This window comes from Mycetomoellerius zeteki, unplaced genomic scaffold, assembly GCF_001594055.1.
Source record: "Mycetomoellerius zeteki isolate Tzet28-1 unplaced genomic scaffold, Tzet1.0 scaffold221, whole genome shotgun sequence".
NCBI lineage: Eukaryota > Metazoa > Arthropoda > Insecta > Hymenoptera > Formicidae > Mycetomoellerius > Mycetomoellerius zeteki.
This window is the reverse complement of record NW_017257184.1, coordinates 2,612,816-2,638,007: the sequence shown is the minus strand read 5'-3', so window position 1 is coordinate 2,638,007 and position 25,192 is coordinate 2,612,816. Positions and strand designations below refer to the sequence as shown.

At 35.4% G+C, this 25,192-nt stretch overlaps 2 protein-coding genes across 7 annotated transcripts in view; both read left to right on the top strand.

Moving 5' to 3' along the window:
* Nucleotides 1-25,192, top strand: part of LOC108722905 (zinc finger protein 91) — a 342,323-nt gene that overhangs the window by 11,735 nt on the left and 305,396 nt on the right. For 3 of the 6 annotated variants that reach the window (XM_018448254.1, XM_018448257.1, XM_018448255.1), the window contains one exon: nt 990-3,515. In XM_018448254.1, the coding sequence (XP_018303756.1) occupies nt 990-3,049 (2,060 nt within the window). In that variant the 3' untranslated portion in view covers nt 3,050-3,515. Of the gene's footprint in view, nt 1-989; nt 3,517-25,192 lie in introns of those variants that run through there. The other 3 variants (XM_018448253.1, XM_018448252.1, XR_001936620.1) reach the window with 2 other exon arrangements.
* LOC108722932 (vacuolar protein sorting-associated protein 13A) lies at nt 6,167-24,477 on the top strand. The gene is made up of 50 exons (XM_018448320.1): nt 6,167-6,556; nt 6,657-6,764; nt 6,856-6,982; nt 7,195-7,357; nt 7,436-7,644; nt 7,769-7,943; nt 8,044-8,528; nt 8,646-8,867; nt 8,939-9,051; nt 9,128-9,336; nt 9,422-9,706; nt 9,777-10,073; nt 10,591-10,723; nt 10,801-11,031; nt 11,096-11,235; nt 11,335-11,432; nt 11,528-11,727; nt 11,812-11,991; nt 12,060-12,249; nt 12,325-12,494; nt 12,564-12,950; nt 13,031-13,197; nt 13,278-13,536; nt 13,710-13,776; nt 13,912-14,240; nt 14,642-14,777; nt 14,878-15,167; nt 15,250-15,421; nt 15,503-15,688; nt 15,772-16,245; nt 16,320-16,474; nt 16,549-16,751; nt 16,841-17,180; nt 17,275-17,487; nt 17,562-18,038; nt 18,168-18,437; nt 18,630-18,980; nt 19,053-19,241; nt 19,525-19,659; nt 19,720-19,871; nt 19,949-20,117; nt 20,196-20,386; nt 20,460-20,646; nt 20,738-20,869; nt 21,160-21,277; nt 21,416-21,539; nt 21,616-21,676; nt 21,752-21,897; nt 22,149-22,272; nt 22,783-24,477. The coding sequence occupies exons 1-50, from the start codon at nt 6,416-6,418 to the stop codon at nt 22,915-22,917; spliced, it is 10,215 nt and encodes a 3,404-aa protein (XP_018303822.1). The 5' UTR covers nt 6,167-6,415; the 3' UTR covers nt 22,918-24,477.

The following is a 25,192-nucleotide window of genomic DNA, read 5'->3' as shown; positions in this document are numbered from 1 at the left end:
ATAAATTGCACAATATATCGAATGCATGGTATAATAAGACAGGTGTAACTTTCCCATAGATGCGCAATAAGAGAGTGAAATTGCGTCTAAATTTGATTAATTGTTTTTAATATTTATTATTCATTATAATCCTAAAACACAATAGATGTAGTAAGCTTTAGAGTGGAATTACATTTATGCGTTTTTGTTGTATATACGATACATTTTTCAAGCCTATTAATTGGCTGCAAGACAGAATATTTCTCGGATCCCTTTGCTCTGCAGCCAATTAATAGCTTTGTCGTACGACGCATGAAATATCGGCCTTAGACTTAGCTGTAAGATATTGACCAAGCCATAGATATCTAAATTGATACACGCAAAAATGTGTCAACAAATCGCCACAATCTAAAGCGCATTGCAGATAAGACGTAAGATCTGTTCTTTTCAGTTAAAGTTATTGCACGATTCATCTTTCTTCCTTTTCTCTTTATGTTGGAAGAGATTTACGGTTGTCCGGTTCCATTTCAGCCAATTACAATAGACTTGCTATATCGTGATTGGTTAAAGTAGAACCGTGCAACTATCAATCGTAATCGTCAATCTGTAGTCTGATACGGGCATCATGCTGTTCTATGATAGGGTCACAAGCCGTAAACCGTAAGAAATTAACTAATCATAATCGATTATTTTTTTTTATATTCAACTGTGCTTGGTAAATTTCTTACGGTTTATGACTTGCAATTGTAGAACAGGCATTACTACTCCTATTGTGTTTTGGGACTTATTAGCACAACTGTTTTCTAATAGCTCCGGTGAATAGAACGCGACAACGCTTTCCACACGGCGGAAATTAGTACGGCAACCAATAATCCTCATGGAAAAACGATAAATTGATTAACTATTGGCGCCAACTTTCGCCACGCAGCAAGTGTTGCGACGTCCTATGTGCCGGAGCATTACATACATCATGCACTAGATATGTGTTGTAATTTAAGCATTTGTTACAGGTATTTCTCGAACAAAAGACGAATCGTCTATCGAACAAGTGATTCAGATAACGTCACGTAACAACGTAATGGCATCTCCAAAAATCACAGGATCTGAGCCGCCTCCACTGCCGTCGCTTCTTCTGGATACTCGTGCTCTTCCGGATGCTCCGCTGGTTTGGGTATCGCGACCAGATGGCACACTGACGAAGATGCTCAAGTGCCGTCATTGTCCGTACATTTCATCGCGACGTGCGGAAGTGCGCGACCATGAGACAATGCATGTAGACATGCCAACTCAGGGTCCCTTGATCGCCTGCACGGATTGTAGCTTTACTTGCACGCGTCGGGAAGTCATGATCGCACATACAGAAATGCATGCAGGATCTCTCGGTACTGTTCACTGTCTTTTCGATGAGACACGGCCTGATTCCCAACAGGTGAGCGATCTGATGACTCTGCTTGGCTTGACACACACTCCTATGCTAGGCACCGAGCCTGATCTACAGGATTCCCGTCTAGTGCACTGCTGCAGCAAATGTCCAGCACGGTTTCTGTGCGACAAGGAGTTGCGTATTCATCTGCGTTACCACACCACATTATTAACATATTCATGTCAATGGTGCTCGTATGCAGCGCGACAACCAGCGCACTTGTTAGCTCATCAAAAGGCGCACTCGACAGAATATCAAGAGCGCACCAAATATTTATTGACCTTGTACGGCCATTCGCAGCGTTATCCACCGCCCACGACAGCGTGTGTTGAAGTGGAGAGTCGGGAAAACAATGACAATGGGCTGAATGTCGCGTGGATTGTTGTTGAAATCGGCGAAAGTTCAAACAGTTATAACAATGTCAATGGCACAACAGAGACCGTTCAAAGGACCGGTCAAGTGTTTACGTGTGCTAAGTGTCCGGCTCGTTACTTCAAACTGGATGCTTTGGAGTATCACATGACGCTTCATGGTTCAAACAATCGATACAAATGTAATGACTGTGATTATTCATCGAAAACGGAACAAAATCTATTAAAACATCAAGTGGTACACCGAAGACATAGCGAAACCAGCGAAGCGACTGCGGAGCTATCATCTACCGCAGATTCTGCTCCAACATCCTCTCCCGGATCTCCACTGCAGTCACCACCAGATCCACAATTTGGTGTCTTCATGCGCGGCAATCCTAATTTCGTTTATCCAGGTTACCTACGGAATGGTCGTCTGAAGGAAAAACGTTACAAGTGCCATAAATGTCCATCCGCTTTTGAAAAGCGTGAACAATATAGAGTTCATCTGACTTTGCACGGTGCGAAGCAACGCTATCGCTGCACTACGTGCGACTATTCGGTCAAATATTATGCGAATTACGTACAGCATCTGAAGAAGCATCAGGCAAATGCAGAAGCACAGGCATCTCGAAGACAATTCGAGGATGATCGGATTTCAATCGATAGCGATAGCATTATTGACATTGTATCGACATCATCACGTAAGTCGTCGAGATCGTCTGCTGCTGTTAACATGACGGCATTGTCTTCCGCTAACAACGCGTCCAATAACAACGCTGCGCTACAACCCTCTAATCAGGATAGACAGAGTTTATTGTTAATGCAAAAGAAGGGTATCATTTCGTCAACGGGCGACACCGATGTAGACACGATTCGCTGCCAGAGCTGTCCGTTCTCCACCACTGATAAGGATGTTATGGATTCACACAAGCGTCGCCATGGTATTGAACGCATGACGCCGCCATGCCCGCATTGCGATTACATTCCGCGAAAAGACGAAAACGTCGGTGAGCATATCAAGCTGCACTTCACGAGACTGTACAAGCCTGAGTCCTATCTTATTGTCGAAATGCTGACGCTGACAACGGAGAAAATATCTGCGAATAATAAAAATGATAAGGGTCAACGATTGAAAGAACTACTCTTCAAGGAATGCGCCGACGGTAGATTCCTACCGCTCACCGAAACGATCAACACTTATACTTTAGGTACCTCTTCAAAAGTAAAAACTGCCAAGGAGAAGGTTATTATAGATCCAAATACAGGCGAGACCAAGCATCGTCTTGCCACGTAAATGGAACTTCTATCTAGCAATCACGCGCGATAACGCGGTTGTTTATGTGTCCGCGACATGTTTATATTTTTTCTATGTAAGAAACTGGTCCGAAATTGGTAGATGATATAGTTGATCTCGCGAATAATTGTAGATTAATAAGCATTGTAAAAATCAACGATCTTGTTTTTGTTTACAGTTGACGAATAGTAGAATTTATCTTACCTCTAAGGATATAGTGCACTTAGCTTTACAAATACTTCGAAACATTTGATTGACCAATCAGAAGAAAGAATTTTACTGATTGTCTACAATCAAAGAATGCTTCAAAGCATTTGTAGTATCAAATGAAAATCGCAATCTATAAAATAGATTAAAAGAATAAAACTATCTTGATATACATATATAAAGATCGTTTTTTCGACAATGTACATCCAGCGCTTTATCCAGTTGTATTCATTTCTAAACAAACTTTTTTGCATTTCATCATTGATTAGGATATTGTTCATTGCGTGAGCATTCTCTGTACGAAGTACAGTTGTTGATACATCGCACGTCATATTTTGTTAGTATATTGGCCAATGATGGGCTCAAGATCAAATCTGTAGAATCTAATAAAAATTCTAAATTGTTTCAATATCATTGGAAAAGATGGAAGTCTTTAATACATAAAAATGTTTCGAAATTTCAAATTCAAATTCAGTTTTTAAAGTCTTAAATAAATATTTTGAAAATCAAAGATGATTTATCGTTATAAGTCGAAATTAGACCAATAAGAATCTTATTAAAAAAAAATAATTCATTCAACATCTCAAAGTTGGAACAGGGCTTACTTCTCGTACGTATGCCCGTGGTATGCACGCAAGTTACACAGATCTACAATTTAACGCCGGTTCCGAATGGCAATTCGAAAGATTTTCTTGGCAATAGATAACTCTTGATGGTTTGCCAGACCACCGAAGAGAAGTGTATGAAAATTTTTTGATCTGCACCGTGCAATGCTCGTTCTAAAAAAAATATATAATAAAAGAGAGAATTCTATTTTTGATCGAAGTAAATTTTGGTGCTTATATATATATAATAATATTCAAATTTTTGCAAACATATTTTTTAGTTTTGTAAACTATGCGCCGATTCGGCTTCAGACCTATCCTAGCTGAGGTAATATTTTTCGCAATAAGTTCTTTAGAGATTTTTGAGATGCTTATTAGCAAAATTTAAAAAAATCATTGTTCTCTCTTTTTCTTTCTCCCTCAATTTGCGATTGCGTTTCAATTTGATAAACAAAATTTAAACGTAGTTTATAGAACGGAAGAATTTATGTACCTTTTATTAGCAATAAACGTATGATGCCCACCAACAACGCAAGTGATTCAGTCTCAGAATGCCATTATATGAAGCGCGGAAACACGGAAACGCGCAACCAATCAGTAATCGATAAAACGCGAAATCATAACAGCGGATCGCTTCTAATTGATTACACGTTTCCACGTTTCCGCGCTCATGTAATGGCACTCTCAGAGTCTTATATAATAAACACAATAAAAGGACTTTCGAAATTCAAATAATTTAATAGTAAGTAAAGAGCATTAGGAGTCAGCACTGTAAATACTGCGTAAATGTAATAAAATATTGTTAATTATTAAACGACATATCCAGTATAGTTGTAATTACAAAAAAGAATAGCCGTACATTTCTGCTCCAATTTGAGCTATTATCACCAAAATATCAATAATAAAAATACAGTGACTTATATTAATTTTATAATTGACATGTATTTGAAAATTTTCATATGAATATTAAGCATCGAGATTTACTTCGACCGAAAATAGAATTCTTCCTGTTATTTGATGATCAATTGACTTGTAATACGATATCACAATCAATTAAAATTAATTAACTAATTTACTTTTTAGATGTAACGACTTTCAAACATTTCTATATATCTTTTGGATGTGAATATATTTGAAATAATTTAAAATATTAAATAAGTTCGGATATTGTATATTCGAAGTAGTTTAAAGCAGTATTGAATATATATTGGAAACGATTTGAATATATAATACGAAAATTTTTGAAAAGAAATCGAATGCCCATCTTTAACAATGGCCATTAATAAATTTATACACGACATTATTATTGTAAATATTTATTTGAATCTTTATCTTGTACAATACATGATAATAAATGCTCATACTGTATATATACATGTCTGTTTATTTTATTTAAAAATATATTTCATTTACATAGAAAGCTTTGGCTTATTTTGCAAGCGCGCGCTTTTGCAAGCTTCGCTGAATTACAATCACTTTAACGAAGAGATTTTAAAGATTTTGTATCTGACCAACGTTATTGAAATCTTCATTTCCCGATAATATATTTCCCTATATATGCATTTATTTAAATAAATTTATTTTATATATTTATAAATAAAAATTGAAAATATTATTAGAACATTAAATGCGCCAATTAGCAGCAGATAAATAATTCTGCTATATTTTCATAATTTAAGTTGCAATTTTGTCAACTTCCTGTTTTGACGTTACAATCTGACATATTTTATGAGTATTTTCGTTTCGGGATTAGAGATGCTACTCTCTTTAAATCTATATAATTATTCATTTCTTAAATATAATATGTAATAACATCATGATTCTGATTGCTTTCTTTATACTTATATTATCTTTATACTTATATATCTTTATACTTGTATATCTTTGGTCTTCCTTTATTTTTCTTTATCAGAATTTAAAGTCTTTTATAAAAGAAAATTAACTTTTTATATAATCTAACATATGGAGTAAAAATAGATTAGGGAACATAATTCGAAATTTTTAACATTTGAATTGAAATCCTTGAAATTTCTATCAAAAAACTAATATAAATTATATAACTTTATATATTCTTTAATTTACTTTATCTTATAAGAACTAGAAAAAGATATAAATTATACCAAAAGATAAAAATTTATCAATAATGGTAGAAATCAGTTAAGTTAACTTAATCACCGATTAAATTAATCAGAGTTTAGAGAAAATTGATTTCCGAGCACATCTGTGTATACCTATCCCTATGATCCTTGTCCATTTCGCTTCTTGCGAAGCGCAGGAGGAGCAGACGCCGCAGACAGACGTTCGTCGGACGGGTGTTGTGGATGTTGCGTCGCGCAGCATCGAGACTAGATTCGAGATCAATAAGGATAGCGGCGACGTCGCGCATGACTGAATTATTTTGCGAATTGCAACAATCCCGATTCCCGAGGAGGTTATGACGACGACCGGGGCCCAGGTCGATCCCATATGATCTCGTCGTCTTGCTCACGGAACAGATAGAAAGCGGCACCGGTGCTCACGATCCTCGGGACAGACAACGACGACGACGACGACGATGTTCGAGGGGGCTATAGCGGCATTTTTCAACCGTCTGCTGGGCAGGTACGTGGAGGATCTGGACACGGAGCAATTCAATGTCGGTATTTTCTCCGGGGATACATGCCTCACCGACCTGAAACTGAAACCAGAGGCTTTGGTACGATTTCTTTCTTTTATCTAATAATTCAGGGGTAATAAAAAAAATTCAAAATATATAATTGAATATGTATGTACATTCCTGGTGATTGTGCTTGCAGTATCAACTGGGACTACCTATTAAAGTAGAGATCGGTTTAATAGGAAAAATTATTTTGAAAATACCATGGTCTGGACTCTTCTCGCAACCTATTGTGATATGCATAGAGGTATTGAATAATCTATATATGACCATATCTCACAATTATGAAATATATATTAAATTAAATTAATTATGCAAACGTGCTTTATTTTCTTAAGGATGTATACGTAGTAGCAGTACCTGCATTATCTGGTCCATATGACCCAGAAATACAAAAACGTTTAATGAGAGCTGAAAAAAAGAAGATACTTGATGATCTTAAGGAAGATGAAATATTTAGAGCTGGTAATAAAATATTCAGAATGATTTATTACTAAAATACCTTATTGAGAAATTTATTTCACATCTGTTATGATTTAATTTTATATATTAAATTCGTATAAAAGAAAAAGAATTTATCAAAATTTTATAATTGCAGTTGGAAATAGTAGATAATAAATAGCTTTGCAATGTTTGATTTTTATATTTAAATTAATTTATATAATCTTGTTATATAGGTCTACCTCCTCAACTATTTGATGGTCTATTAGCATCAGTCACGAAGAACTTTCAAATTACTATAAATAATGTACATATTAGATATGAAGAGAAAATATTGCGCAATTTCCTCTGTGCCTGTGGTATATGTATACAAAGTATATCCATAACGACTACCAACAAGTAATTCTACAATGCATATTGTCAAGTTTCTTCCAATTATGTGTATTCAGTATTGTTATTAGAAATATTGAATTCTAGCAAATGGAAGCCCGGGGTGTGTGCTACAAACTCGCAAACGGTGTACCAGCTTATACGCGCGGAATCGCTCAGTGTGTACATGGATCATGACACTGAATCCTGTATAAATGTGCAGGGTAATTGGGACATGTCCAATCTGCTCGCTTGGAAAATTACGATGCATAGAGCTCTGCAGACGTTCGGGATGAAGAACAAAGAGTTTCAGTTTTGTATGTTTGAGATATTTCTTGTTAATTACAGAATATATCTATCATTATCTTGCTTCAAAAGAGATATTAATTCAATTTCCACTTTGATTTTAACGAAATGTTAACGAATTGTTTTTGTCATAAGTGTTGAAGCCCTTCACGGCCAAGATTAAAGTTATCATACACAAGGGTACGGAAATGCAAGCTTCACGTATGTTAGTCGATATTGTGCTCCAAGATGTAGCAATGCAGTTATCTGAAGCGCAGTATGCTACGTTTTGTCATATTTATGATTCTTTGCTTCGTGCGACTATTAACAGGTGAATTTGTGCAACATCTAAAATTTTTTCATTTATTTTAACAATACATACATTTTTAATAAATTAATAAAACTAATGAAAAAACTAACAATATTTATAGACCACATGCTAAATATCGTCCTGAGAAAAGCGTATATGAGGAACCGTCATCTTGGTGGAAATACGCGTATAATTTCGTTTTGAATCATTATATTAAGCCATATACTTGGCCGCATATAACCCAACACAGAAGAAATTACAGAAATTACAAAGAGGCGTGTATCCAATGTTTGCAACGACCAAATGATACAGAATTAAAACTGGATATGCAAAAACATGAAGATAGCCTGACGATATTAAATATAGTGATTGCTAGGGAACATGCTAGACAGGAATTGAGAAACAAAGATATCGAGCGAGAGTGCCAAATCACAACAACGAGTCCATCGAAAGATATTAATGCAGAAGTCAAATTGCCGGATAACGATCAAGCACAAAATGTAACAGATCAATACAACAAAGTTGAAAATCAAAATTCATTACCAGATGTAACAGAAAACTCACCTGTTTTCAAAATAAAATCGGGAACGGTATTGAAACAGATTGGTGAGCATTTAGACTGTTCTTTCTTGATATACTAATATTAACTAAAAGAAAATTGTTACAAGAAATTTAAGAAAGATTTATATTATTCATATAAAGAATTTTTTTCATTTTTTGCAGATTATAAATTAAATTTTACTTTGGCAAATTGTTGTCTGAGCCTCCTAAGTAAAGGCAAAGAAATGTTGATCATAACCGTCACACAATTTCTGACAAGTATCGAGGCACGGCCTACGTTATTAGCTTTCAAGATATCTGTTCGTGCTGAAAGTTTTGTAATTGAAGCTATATCAACTGATGGCGATTTGGTTCCTCTGATCACAGTGGATAATATATTAACAGGTAATAAACCTATTTATCTCTGATCTATAAACTACTGCAAAGGTACTAACTATAACTATTATATGTGACAGGGAATGTATCCACATATTTTTTGGCGATAGATTTTGAGAAAAATGGATTGAATATGGATCCTATTTTTGAAGTATCCATAAAGCTGGAAGCTATCGAAGTGACTTATCATCACGTAATAATATTTTTATTGCTTTAAATAATATTTTGTCTGTGATTTCTGTAAATTTTACTTATAGATTGATTTTCAGTTTGCTATAGTGGAAATTATAAATTTTTTCAAATTTAATACCAATTACATTCACGATACGATTCGCGGAGTATATAGACTATGGGATTGCGTCAAAAGAAGATATTTGAACTTTGTAGACGATATCGTGTCACAGACATTGAGAATCAGCTTCAAAATAGACATCAAAAGTCCTTATATCATATTTCCCGAACACGGATCAGTTCAAAAGTACGTATATTTACTACACACGATTGTAGAATTATTAAAAAAAGTGCAAATAAATATAATTTTACATATACATACATTTTTTTAGAGGTGGGCATATACTTGTTCTGGATCTCGGTAACATAACGTTAACCAACGAGCTCCAAGCAACGAATTTACAATTGGAAGATGCTACTCTCATGGAACTGGAAGAATTACTCTATGACAGACTCAATATGGTGTTCTCTGGCGCACAAATTTTATTTTGTCATTCAGGCGACGATTGGCGCTCGGCGAGGAAACGGAGTGACTCGGAGTATCATTTGTTGCCTAAACTGCAAGCAAATGTGACTCTTTCATACAGTATTAGACCTGAATATCGTCAATTACCACGGTAATAGTTGCGTCGCGCAATCTCCTGTTTATGTGTCCGTTTCAAGGTTTCAATATCTAATGTTCCACAGGACAAAACTCAATGTACACATCTCAAACGTGAAATTAAATCTATCGGAAAGCAAACTGCGACTGCTGGCATATTATTTGAATAAATTGTTAGTCCTATACGAAAACAACATTGAAAAATATAAAGCTACCTTAAAAAGTTCGATTTCCGAACGAAAATCAAGTATTATTTTTATTTCAACGAAAGAATTGATGAAAGTACAATCCAGTATATGCTTGCCGTCCGTCACAATGATGCATAGTGATTTTAAACCAGTCATTAAGGAAGTTGTTACTAATAATGTACCAAAGCTTGACAGGTAATGATTATATAATATTAACACTCAATGCATTTCAATAAAATAGATATATATGGAGTTGGCATCTCATTTTTATGCGCCGCAAGTTTTAATGCAAATTCTATACCCGCGATAGTTTTATAGCTTCTGATAAGTTTTAAAAATAGTTCCGTTAATTTAGTTAAAAAAAAATATTTGAAAAAAAAAATTTGAGATACTGACTTTCCGTGGCATGTTAAAATTCGAAAAAAATAATTTTGATCATGAAATGTTATAATTCTCGAAGAGTTCTATAATTCCTGATAGATTTTAGCAATAGTTCTGGCCTTTAAGTATTTTTAAACAATTTTTTAATAGGAGCGCTGGCACCTCATATAATGTTATTTTTTAAATCAACGGAACTATTTATAATATTTCTTATTAGGAACTACAGAACTATTGCGGCTGTAAGTAGAACTTGCATTGAAACTTGTGATGCAGAAAGATGAAGTGATAACTTCACACACGCATACATAAAATGATTTTAATTCCTTAATAGGAGTGTCGTCTCTTCAGAAATTAGTGAAGAGGACTTGGAATTATTATCTAAAACAATTAATTTGTCCGGATTTGACGATAATATATCTCCGTGTAATCACATTAATTTATTACTTCGATTTGCCGTAGGAGAGGCAAGTATTATTTCATATTAAACATCCACACTTTTATTGTCTAAACAAATTGTTATTGATAGTAATCTGAAATTTAGTTCTCCGTAAATCTGGAAGATATGGCGGATAATCGAGAACAGCCTTACTTAAATTTGAGATTGCACACCTTGTACTATGAAACAGCTATAATGGAATACGGCGTTGCTGTTCAGTTTGGCATTGGATCGATTTTTCTGGTTGATAAGACAAACGCTGGCGTTACCGGATCATATCTAGAACTGATATCTACCGACGAGTCGTACGAAGTCCTCGTTGTGTCGTACCGTAAGGTAATTTATGGAGATTTGATATTATGTTTTCCATTTTGAAAATATTGATCAATTTTTTCTTCAGGTTAAATCGAATTGTCCTGATTTTAAATCTCATTTTAAAAATATCGAACGCTCGCTGGTTGTGAATCTGCTAAATATCAACGTAAACTTTCATAGATCTGCGTTGTTGAAAATGAAAGACTACTGGCATAAATTTCAAACGTAAGTAGAACAATTTTCATACGTGAAAAATCTTGATAGATATTTCAGAGAAAATTCTTTTAATTCTTTTAACACAAATAAAAAATTCTTTTATTTCAGTGTGTGTCATGATACCCTCTTATTCAAATACGCCGACAAGATATGCAATAATATTGTAAAACGAGAACAGAAGGATATTGATCCACCAATTCCACCAGGTATAAATATATATACTCTGAATATATATTTAAAAACGTGAAATACAAATAACATCAATTAATATTTATTAATTTATATTTTATTACTTTTTTAGGCGCAATTAAACTGAACTATTCAACCAGACTCAGTTCATTAGTGGTACGTTTTTGCGATAAAGACATAGATTTAATGGAAATTAAGATTTTGGGTTTAGAAAATGATTGCATTTACAATGCGAATGAGAGAATGGTTTTGCGTGCACATCTCAGGAGCATACTTGCTGAAGATTTGATTGATGATACGCTTTACTCCAAAGTAATTGACTACATCATCTTTTTCTACTGTATAATATACATATTATGTATAAACATATATATATTTTTTAAATTTTATTTAAAGATTTTGACGACTGATGAAGATAAAGTTTTTGATCTGAAATATGTGAGACACATACCAAGATTATATAAATGCTCTGATATCGATACAAATCAGGATGACGTTATGTCGGATGGCACTTTCAAGCTTTCTATTGGACGAATAAATTGCGTGATTATTTCTAAAATTCTATATGATTTACGGGTACGGTATATTTATATCTAATGTTTGTATTATTATGATGTTGATATTCATTTTAATTAACTTTATAGAATTTCATAATACCGTTTACATCTACATATTATACGCGTTTCTTATATTATTTAAAAAATAAATTCGTTGGAGGGATTGAACTATTTAAAAGGAGCGCGACGAAACTACATATTTTTATTGACATACAAGGACCTACTTTTTTACTGCCACAGAAGAAAGATGCCCCGAGTCTCTTGGTTTTTGATACAGGTAAAGGATTGTATCTGAAGTATTTGCACAAATTGCAAATTGAGAGTTTAATTTTATTAAAATATTTATTTTCAGGTGTATTATTGGTTGAAAATTTTTTTAAGAATACTGGACAGTCGGTACAATCAATTAAAGCAATTGCTAACGATAGCAATCAATTAATAATTGATAATATTTTGGTGAAGTTGAAATCTATGACTATATCTAGAGCAATTATGACTCTGACTCGAGATTTAGAAGTCCAGGTAAAATTAAACATTTTATTTGATTTAGTTTGTTAAAATTGAAATAACACTATACATGTATAATTTCAGGAACCCATTATCGAACCTGTACAAATTCAGTTTGATATCAAGAGAAAGACGGAGTATCGTAGCATTATTGAATTTCAAACTTACGGTTTATTCAACGTGCAAGGAGCTATTGATATCGTAAATATAAACTTAAGTCAGAGAGATCTTAAATCCCTCATATCGGTGTGGCAAGATAACATTTCTAAGATATCATTGCTTAAGAAAGTCGGTGAGAATGAAGATAGAATTTTAACGCAAGATTCGCAAAAGAATGCCAATAACAACGATGACGTTATGGTGAAGAAACTTGAAAATTTTTTAACGCATAATGAAACAACATTATGTGAAGTCAACATAAAACTTGCGTTAGAGGGTTTGCAATTAAATTTATTTATGGATACAGAAGAGGTAAATATTCATTTAAATTAATATTCGCTTGAATATTTATACAGGTTTTTTTAAAATATTATTTTTGCGTTATATTACAGGTGTTGAGTTCTCCTGTGCGCGATTTAAATCATGGTTTATGCAAGCTGGTCTTTGGAGAAACTATAAATACATGGGACTTTTATAGCGACAAGAGTTTGAAAATGAAATTGTCTTTGCAAAGCTGCTTGTTGCAGGATACTCGTAAGGACTCGGTCGTCGAGAAAAGGTGTTGTACCCGTTGATTGTTTATGGTTGAGTGTAAAACGTTAATGGTATCGAGAATCACAATTTTGTTTTCCGTTTTAGGATAATACAATCGCCGGCGATATCCTTAGAAAAGAATTTGGAATCCTGTATTTCTGTATCAATGTCTCCTATAGTCGATGTAACATATAGTCGTACTCAAGCAGAGGAAAAGTGTTTCGATGTTCTTATTCAAGACATACGAATTAATTTGTCTGTGCCTTTCTTGATGCACTTGGGACGTTATTTTCTAGATTCCTTACCCGGTGAACAGATAGAGAAAGGAATTATCAATCACGGATATGATAATACTAATCAGATGGTACATATAAAACTATTCATAAATAATAAGTTTACTAGAAATATTTTTAAAATGCTCTTTTTCTTATATACATCTCTCTCTCTCTCTCTCTCTCTCTCTCTCTCATTTTCAAAAATATCTTCTAAATATTAATAATCGAATTAATTTCCCAAATTAATTTGATTTCAATCAAGAACCGGAATACTTTAAATGCAGAAATTGACAAATTAAATTGCTCCCAATATTTTAAGGAACAGCCAGGTAGTTTGTTTATATGCATGTGGATGTTGTAGATATATAAAAATTATTTTCTCTTATACAGTACTATTGTATACGTAAAACTCTCTTCATACAATGAAGAAAGCAAAAAAAACTGAATAATTTTAATGTGTTTAGATACTTCAATATCGATTAGAATACAAAAGCCAGACATCTTTCTATTCGGTGACTTAGAGAGGAGCAGCACTCATGTAATACGAATGCAAGCGGAAGTGTTTATCGAAAGTAGCAGACACAGTCGGTCCTCCTCAGTAGTCTGTACGTTGACCAACGTCAATGCCAAGACTAAAGGACAGGGGAATTATGAGTCCCCGTATTGGTTGTTACGTCCCTGTGATATAGAAATTTGTAAAAAGAAGTTATCTTGCGGTAATGAAGACATTACTGTTGCTATAAATAGTATTAATATACATCTATCGGCGGAAGTGATGCATACCTTTATTGACGTAAGTATTATGTAATTTAAATTGAATCTGGAAATATATCTGATATAGAGCGCTAAACAGAATGAATGATAAATAGATGAATTTTTAATTACCTACAAGATCTGGAGATTAAGGCTGCGTTCCGTTTCATGCATCATGCGCATGAAGCATCTTTTATTCTTGTTATTCATCGAATGTTAAACAAGGATAAATGATGCATTATGCGCATCATGCGAGAAACGGAACGCAGCCTAAAATAAGGTTGTTTTAATATCTTTCATAATTAAGAATCACTATCGCTTTATGTCACATATTTCCAGATACTTCAAGATTTCTTTGAAGTATTAAAACAGTTAAAAATCATTATATCGCTAGATATATATATTATGTCTCAATTGATTATTGTATAATATTTGTTCCAGATATTGAATGAAGCATCGACTTTCTTGAACAGTATTAATTCGAAAACAGATGATGACAGTAATCAGAATACAAACGTGCATAATCTTTGGACACCAAGAAAAGTTTCTAGTATACCGTATAAAAAAACTGACGAACGTAAGTATCTCGTATAAATCACAGACGTATTCTATTTGAATTCCATCAACTGTTTATATTTTTTAAATAAATTTGTCTTTTTATTTTTCGCATTGTTTAGGTAACAAAGAATTGTATCGTCGCCGTAACGATCAAGTAACATTCAATTTGAGACCTGTGCTAGTATGTTTATTGCTGGAAATGGAGTACGCCGTAGGAAGATTTCCAGTAATGAAAATGGAAACTGTCATCACCACTACCATTAACGATTGGCGCAACAATTTTCACCTTGAATCCAATGTAAAACTTCACGCTTTCTGTTACAATAGAGCTCGTCAAAATTGGGAGCCTTTCGTCGAATTTTGCACGAAAGACGACATAGATTATAAACCATGGGAATTCACTATCAAGGTTACTAATATTATCGTGCTGTACTATGTTCTTTAATTATTTATTAACGTAGTTTTAACTACCCATAATTTAATTTCTTTAGATATATCGAGGCGAAGCGAATATGATTAATTCTGATTGGACAGATCCTTGCCATCACATAAAGCAAGATCCAATAAAAGCGAGAAAAAGAGATACGCAATATAATGGGGAGGATATGACAGATATGACATTTATTGGACCTGATGTCGATATGATCTCAGTTACAAGGAAAGGTAGTTATTTATCTATCAGTTACATGAAAGTGTTATTTAATATATCGAATTATTTAGTATATATATCTTTTTAATCAACAGAGCCTGAAACCTATGTTACATACGAGGATGAATCTGACACGGATGATGATGAGAATGATACAAAATTAACAAAAATTTCAAGTTATTTATTTAATAGTACCAGTGATGGCGAAGAAAGCGATTCTGATGATTCAAGTACAAACGAGGATGAGGAATTTGAATTACTGGATTGTAATCCTGAATGTTGTACGTAAATTCGAGATTTTGTGCAAACGTATTAAATATCAATTGTTAATGCTAACGTTTTAATTATTGTATTTTTCGTACAGGCAATTCTGTCGCGCATGTACCGACAAAAACGAATCTCACCGCACCATATATCATCGTATATTCAGAAAACAAAGTTAACATTACTATAACGCAAGACATGATTGCAATATGGAATGCAATTTCAAACGCGTTTACACAAGCGAGGAGTGGAATTCCGTTTGTACCCACTAATACGCGGGAATTAACTGTGTTAAACGACATAGGTCACGCAAGTCGAGTTGAATTGCTTGTTCAAGAGCAAGTGGACGGGAATAACGACATGCGTGTCATAGCCGCATACAGTTTTCATGACGGAAGCTCGCCTGTCAGTGTGCCCAGCAGTCCTGAGAACGAACAGGCGGATCTCACGAGTCCCCAGTGGGCCGGTAAGGAAACCGCTGTGATCGTATCGGAGTGTAAAGCTTTCCCCATCGACTCACCAGTGCACATCTACAAATCAATAACCGATGAACTCCTTCGTATCATCTTTGAAGGTAACTTTTGCAAATATACTTCGAAGGTAATTAAATATACAAAATAGATATCTATCTTTTTATCCTTAATGCAGGATTCGAAGACGTGTTGGTGTATTGTCCGAAGAAAGAAACGCGTAATCTTGTGGCACTTCGTCCTGTGAGACATGAGGTTCGTTATTACCTGGTGATAGAGGCATCCATAAACAATTATTTGCATCGTACGATTTGCGTGCGATCTCCGTTACAGGTAATTCGATCTCGCTTATCTATTCGTTTACCATCTTTCGTTTTTATCTTTCGCTGATCGAGAGAATATTTCAGTTTCGAAATGAAACCTCATACGCCTTGGGACTTTATTACAAGAAAGTGGTGATAGACAAATTGGGCCTGACGCTAACCGGTGAAACTACGAATCCTTTCGATGATAACGTGAGAATGGCGATCATAGAACCTGACGCAACATATAATATTCCTCTATATATCGCTTATCATTGCCCGATACACATTCTTCCTGCATATCTAGAGTGAGTAAAATATGAAATACGACAATGTGTACTTTTAAAAGATTGTAAAATAAAATAAATAAATATATTAACGGATGTATTATCTGTAGGAAATATCAAGTCAGTGACGAAGGAATTTATTGGAAAGATTTGAGGGGTACAGCAAATGCATTTAAAGACGTATGCTGCGAAGCGAAAGGTGACAATAATCGTAATGTATTCTGTGTCAAGGCGATATGCACGGAACTTCCATTAGCGACTCGTCCCTCAGGTTGTCAAGTACCGAATTACTTGATAAATATCGTACCACCTGTTATTTTCAATAATCAACTACCTTTTGTCATCGATGTCAGTATACCTGACATCAATTACGAGGTGAAAATCGAACCTGGGGAGAAAATAAACATGCATTCTCTGAATCATGGCAATAACGTACAGTTTGTTTTCAAGGTACGTGCAATCATCGTTCGAAAGAAACTATTATATATAAATATATTTTTACTGCATCCTTTTAATTACATACCGTTTCAATAACTTTATATAGATACACAACTATTTAGGCATGTCTTGGATGGGTGCGGTAAAACTAAATATGAATCTAGAGCGCAAATTCATGTTAATGTCTACAGATAGCGAGTCAGACTTAATGAAGCCTTTTCTGCTATGCTTAGAATTGTGCAAAATTCTCAGTTGGAACATTATTATACAATCGCAATATTGGATAATAAATAAATCTGGCTTACCATTGTTTATTCAGGTAAACCAAACGACGACAAGGTTCCTACGATAATAAATATATAATCTATTAATATAATATTTTTTTTCTTTTAGGACTGTCATTCTCATATAACGTATGAGATGCCGGAGGAGGAATTAATGGTATTCTCTCAAAAGAACAATAAGAAGAGTATGGTGCGGTTAAGAGCACATCAATCCGAATGGTCAATGTCATTTGGACTGGACGGGATTACATCGATGTCGTTGATCATATGTCGCGATATCGAACGCGGACGAAAGTATCAGATTTTAACAGAGATAGAGAGCTCACGTTTGTCGCCGATCTTCACAAAGATCATAACGTTTTTACCATACTTCTTCATCTGCAACAAAACCAAGAGAGCCTTGAGATTCATGGAAGAAAATGAAGAGGCCGATCTTTGGAACGACCTCTTGCCTGGGCAAGAGATGTCGTTCTGGCCCGCCACTGAATCTATGAAGATGAAAATAAAATGGAGAAATAGCCAATTAGTTTCGCAACACTTTGATATTATGCATGCGGGCAAAACTGTGCTGAGAATGGATAACGGGGTAAGATAAAAACATGTGATCGCTAGTTACGGAACAAGTTACAAATTTTATGAAGATCGAAGAATTTTATTTAATTAGTATTGTATTATGTAACTTAAAAGCTTCTTACAAAGACTTCATAATTCACAGTCAGCACTGTGCGTGGAGATCGAAGGCGGCGTCAGTACTCCATATCGTATAACATTCCGGAGATATATCAACGGCGATATACCAGTGAGAGTAGATAATCTCTGCGATAAATTATTTCTGAAGCTGAATCAAATTAATTTAGGCCAAGTCGCATTGCTCAAACCATTCCAAAGTTTGTTATATACATGGGACGATCCTACTCAAACTAGAGAATTGATCTGGAATGTTTACAGTAATAACGCAATTGGTTACAGAGCACAATTCGAGACGGTAATAGCAAAAAGTATCTCTTAGTATTAACTTTTAGTTTTCCAATATATATTTTTGAACAAATTTTCCGACTTGCATTCTTTGAAGTCTCCCGTAGGAGGTCAATTTCTCACTCTAGTTTTTAGAAAAATTTTTTATTTTTCTATGCAAACTTATTGCTTGATGTTAATAGTTGCTTATGTCTGCTCTTAGGATGGTTGTGGGCAAGAAAAAGTATCTTTCATAACCATCGAACGACGCCACAGTGCGTCTTATTCTTCTGTTACTCCCAAGTCACTAGCGAATACAAAGTCATGGTCGGAGGATACGAGTGGAAGTGTCAATCACGTTCCTAGCGCGGAATCCGAGGCGAAGTCGCAAATGTCGGAAAATATGCACCAGGGTGAAGCAATGGTTTATTGGGTGAGCTATATGGAAGGTGAGCAACGCGTGCTGCTGTTCACACAGCACGAGAGCGTGTACCTAAAAGCGAGGAGTATTATCGATCCTGAGACGAGCAAAAGAGAAATATTCTTGTCAATTGCAGCTATCGGAATAAGTGTTGTAAGTGAAGAGTGATTGCTTGGTTTGTATTACTTGTTTCGGATGTGATCAAATATCGATTTTTTTACGTAGGTTGTACATGAATCCAATCCTCATAGTATCAGACGGGAATTACTGCACGCCAGTGTGATCGACTCAGCCGCACATTGGGAACTTTACTTCAGCAAACGGTGGAGGAATCTATCGCTGGAGCTGAGCGCCTGGTTAGAAAATAAATACACGAATTCCGCGAAGACGGCACAGCTTGAGAATTTCATTGACGTACGTCTAATGTTAATTTTCAAAACTATTGCAAATGTAATTGCATTCGTTATGTAGAACTTATTAACTTTGATAGTTATATAAATTCCATTCGGTTTTACATTTAATAAAAGTATCGTTCATTACACAAACATTTTGAATGATAAATATTAAATGTAGAATATACATTGCTAGGTCAGCACAGAAGGGAATAATATTTTCTTGTATTGTGAACTACGAATATTTCTTTTGCTTATTGCACAATGAACATCCATCTCTAAGACTTTTTCCAAATTTTTTGTAGGTTGACTTCACAAAAATGCAGATGACCAAACCATTCTTTGGCAAGCTGCGAAGAACATATTCGCCAAGTATCTGGTTACATTGTAGGGAATCCACGACGCTTTGTTATTTGCAAGGATACGTTCATAGAATACAGGTAAGTGATCACATTTGTAATATATTCGTATATACATATTTTTTCTCCCGCCTTTTGCAGATCGATAATCAACTGAACGAAGCTACCTTTCCGGTAGTTCTATATCCCAACTTGGAAAAGACTTTTGTGAATTATGCTGGAAGCCGCAAATTGAAGCATTGCTTAGAATTCTCGTACCTGAAACAGCGCAAATTAAAAAGCATTATTTACAAGTGCGTGCGCAATGCAAATGATCAGTTATCGCCTGTTAACTGATATTTTTCATAATTTTCAAATGATATCCTTTCAGAGGAATATGTGTCATCGTCAGGGAGTTCAATTTGAATATAGAAGAGGCCTTCCTCTGTTCCTTGATCAATTTAGTACCTAAGACACCGGAAACTAAACATTCGATTGCTGCGAAACTGAGGAGAGATGTTTCTAATATGCGCGTTCCTTCGGTTCGCAATATTAGTAATGTAATATCTATTCTTGCACATAATTTAAGTACATCGTAAATGTATGAACATCGTTTAATTCATGTGTTTGAATTGTAGAACACAAACAGCAAAAGAAAAGATTTAATAGAGCAGATATACATCTCTCCGATCGCGTTACGCTTGAGATTATTGGCTAGTACAGACGGAACTAACACGCGTAATTTCAATGTGCTTGGTTATCACAATGTTCTTCGATTTATTTTCGAGTATGCGGAGAAGGGTACGTTTGAGAGGGACGTTGAATTCAGGTAAGCGATTACAATTTTATGGAACTTGAAAGACGAACGATAGTAAATTTCATAATTTTATTTACTCATTTAGATTGCCTGACTATCGAAAGAGTTTCATGACCGTGGATAACAAATGGTTCCTCTCCCATCTTTCACGTATCTACATGGCGCAGATTATGGAGCAGTTCCACGTGCTGGTCCGCTTAACTACCGTTCTGGGAAATCAGTATGGCTACAACTTTAAGTCGCCAGGGAGCAATTTCTGCGAACCGGATTTGGTGAGCGATCAGAAACATGATATATGTCGCAAACAGATGGTACATCTTTCATTTCTATTGAAAATAACGCTAATTTGAGGTGAATTTATAGCTATTGATGTGTGGGGACGAGTCTGCGGAGAAGCTGGCACACGAGGTCGCATGTGAGCTAGGATATGCTACGCCCGATGGTATACAAGCCTCATTTTTAAGCGGCCACGGCGCTCACACGCTTCATTACAAGGTAAACGCTATAAAGCCGTGCAATGGAACTAAAAATTAGCTGCTCCTTTCAGCTTTACAAAAAACTTGAATAGCTCATCTGTATCAGCTTTTAATCTTCGACATTAACTATCTGATAATTAAATCCTCGATTTCCGTAAGTCCAATAGAAACTGAAACATCATTATAAAGGAAAACTGTGATTTGACTCTTAGTATTTGCAGCTGAAAACACTCATAAGTTCCTTTTTATGTAGTAATTAATTAAAATGTTAATATAAGGAATTGAAACATCCGTTACATTTCATTCTAGATGAAAGATACGAATTATCGAAATCCAGATGTTCCGCCTTTGGCGTTTTTAGTCGATCATTCATTCGCTACAGAAATTGATTTGGAGACTTCTGGCTTGATCACTACGTCGACGAATAGTGAGTAGATCATTGCTGGTCGTAATGTACGAGTGGATGTAAGTGGGATCACATATCGTGCCGCGCACATCTGTTGATTCGCTCATTGCTGTTTCATTTCCGGCTCGACGTTTTTATTAAATCTCTTGCAAATGATAGGCATTCATCGAGAAGAATTAAGATATTTCTTCAAAACATTGGGAAAGAAAACATCTGTGCTCTTCAAGGCGGAAAGTTCTTGTTTGAAAACTTATTCGAAAGTAATAGCGGATATAATAAAAAGGTATCAGCGCTACCAGTACTACTTTCTCTCGTGCATTAACAGTGTTTACTTTAAAGATGAATTGTTCATCTTACAGGGCGCAAGAGGTGGGCCTCGTATCCAGAATGCGATTGCCGCGGTATATTAATCCACATTTCGTGAGTATCGGGACGATAACCCATGACTTTCCATTCATCTCTTTTGTATTGTTAACAATTAATATCGTGACTTAGGGCGTGGAGTCATTTTCGACGCATAAAGCGAAAGGAGCGTACTTATTAAACGCTATAAGTAAAGGTCACTGCGTTCAGAACGATTCTTATTGGGGACACGCTACGCTTCATAGCGACGGAAAATACATTACGCTCGTATCTTTGCAGTAAGTTTAACAATATGCAATGTCTCAGACATGTTTTTCGTCGGCGAGCCTTCCGATCAATTTGAAGGCGAAAGAAGGCTAATTAAAACTGGAACACAATATGAATACAATGAGTCGAATTCACTGACGTATATATTTAATATCGTGTCCTTAATATCAATGGCAAAAAATCTTAATAGTAAAGTTATTGCCGTGTTAATTTCTTCTGAGTCAGAATGTAAAACAAAATAAATCCTTGGATCTTTTTCTAGACGGATATACTATATCGAGAAAGGAAATACATGGGGTTCATGGAACGTGAAATGGACTTTGGAAACTAATCAATTGCTGTCACCACCAACCATCGCTAAGAATAAACTTGTTTTGCATATAGAGGTAACTGTTCCGATCTATCCCGAAAATTGATTTGGCATGTTATCTATATATTATTCTTGAGGCTTTCACGGGTGTTACCTATGTGACAATCTTGCGTTTCGCGGGTTTTCTCCGTGTTCAGATCCATTCTTGGAATGCCAACGTTTCGTGAACCTTGCAGTTCACTTCATCAGGGCGAGCAGCGCCCACACAAGCAGCGTAATATAAAAGGAACGACCCGGGGGAACAGCTTAGTATCAGGCTGCTCCTCGCCCTGATGAAGTGAACTGCAAGGTTCACGAAACGTTGGCATTCCAAGAATGGATCTGAACACGGAGAAAACCCGCGAAACGCAAGATTATCTATATATAGAGAATTATTGCACTGGGCTAAAAATTCCCAAGTTGATTTACCGTGTTAAACAGATTCGAATTTTAGACTCAACATTAGGAGTTAAAGCATTATTGAGCATTCTCTAGTGTTACTCAATTGGTGTTCATTAAAGATGGTCGCATTGAATTTTATTCCTAGAACGAGAAAGAGACATCGTCGTCTATGGTAGATTGGTATGTGGAGAGCGAGGCCGTAGACATTCTGAATTGGTTGTGTCGCAAAATGAACAACGCAATGATCCTGAATATGGAGAACAGCATTTGTTCCAAATGAGAATTTTTGGAATTGGTTAATGAGGCCACCGCAAGAAGGAAACAAAGAACAAAGAGGATGAAGAGATCAGTGTATTTACATATTTAGTTCGGCGTAATAAAAGTCTATACGATGAATGCAAAAAAAAAAGAAAACGCTATATATATCTCTAATGCCACACACTTTATTATTATTATTATTATTATTATCATCATTATCATTTATCTTGCCAAAGTCAGATCGCATCTTCGTCTTGGATAAAGTACGTCTAGTTTATTTCATAATTTATTTACAAAAAGTCTTAGTAAATTACACTTACAGGCATCTCCACTCGAACTAAAGTAAATAATTTAAGAACTACATGTATTTAGATATCTATAGAATAGGATACTTTGGGGTCGGGGAGAAGCTGGGACCAGGGAAAGTGTTCTGTTTAACTTATCTCAACACGCTTCTAAATCGTATGTCTTCGCAAGAATTCATGTCGTTTTAAACGGCTACACATCGTATGTGAAAACTAAGTCATCATTCCGTCTCTCTTAAATTCATTCTTTCTACGAAACGAGGAAGTATACCAGTGGAAGGTGTGCGACGACGAGTTCGAATGCGTCTCTCTCTCTCTCTCTCTCTCTCTCTCTCTCTCTCTCTCTCCCTCTCTGTTTCTTTAACTGCTGCGTAAATGTTCGTGAGAGTGGGATTTTACAATTAGGTAGATGTATGTATCGTAAGAATCGTCAAAATATGTGCAAGCTGACAATCGGTATTTGTTAGTTTTACAATAACGTATATGCGCGCTTTGAAAAAGCATAAAATCTTGGTTATAAATATATTCCCATTAGAATCGTTTAATGGCACGATCGAGCTTAAATTTAAAAATCCTCTTGTTTTATCTTTTTAATATATTCGTTTCTACATTATCGCCCAGAATCAGTTTTCATCTGCTTCTATAATGTTTCCTTATCTTCCGCCTCTCCGTCCCTTTTTCTTTATATTTTCTTTTTTGTTATCACAACGGTGTTTAATTACGTTTATAAATACGTTTATTCCAAAAAGACTGCAGTTAGTTAAATTCTCTACTTTCAAATCTTTGTTCGAAAGAAAGCCATTGAAAAAAAAAGGAAAAAATTTACCGAAATTGTGAAATCTCCTAGGAATTCAAGTAATTACTGCAAAATTAACGGTAATTTAAGTGACTATCTAAATTAATCAGTTACTTAGTTTCGCAAGCTATTTGTGTTTTCTTTCTCTTCACAGACACTGTCCCCACCCCTTTTTCTACCGGCACCCCCATCCTCCGTGCATACATACACGCGCACACATACGCACGCATCTCTCTCTCTCTCTCTCTCTCGCTCTCTTTCTCTCTCTTTCTCTAAAGTCATCTTTTATATTAATACGCGCATATATGGGCCTCCGTTTGTCGAAGCGCCGCGTCATATGCACGTACCGCACTCGCGCGATCATATTAACACATACACGCTTCACACATGCATCTCTCGCGCGCACGTATAAGCGGGCATGTGCTCTAGACCGCTTTACTCTGGAACCTCTCTCTATTCTGGAACAGCTTGTCTCTTCCCTGTAAACTGGAATATACATATTATATAGGAAAGATATATATAAAATATTATATAATATATATAATAAATATATTTTTTATAACATGTATAATATATATATATTATTACATATAGTATATAATATTATATAATTCCTCTTTCGCACTTTTTTACGCGCGTAGTAACTCTGCCACGTTACGTAGAATGAGAAGCGAAACATGCGGGATGATACAAACACACGGAACATTCGACGGCGTTTCGCCATATACGAGTATTGGAAGCGGTTTTCCAGAGTAGAGGGATACAGCCCGATCCGGACGATTTAGAGATAGAGGACAGAATAGAGAAGTGCTACAGCATCTCTGTCTTCAACATCATTCTATCTCAAACATTTTCTCGATCTTTCATCTCTGTTCTTCTGTCTCTGTTTCTTTCTTTCTCTCTTTCTCGCTCTCTTTCTCTCTCTCTCTTCCTCTTTCTGAAGCTCAAACATATACATACATACATAGATACATACATGCATGCACGCAATACACAAATACATAAACATGTACGCACGCATGCACGCTTCCTCGCTGCTTCTCTCCATCTCGCTTTCACGCTCTCTTTCTTTCTGCTATTTTTCCCTCTCAATCAGCGGCTTTATCACACGTATATTATTTTTTCTCTTCTAGCAATGTCTTTCTTCAGTTCTAGTTTCTGCCTGTGCTTCTAAAATCGAGACTTCTTGCGGCCTT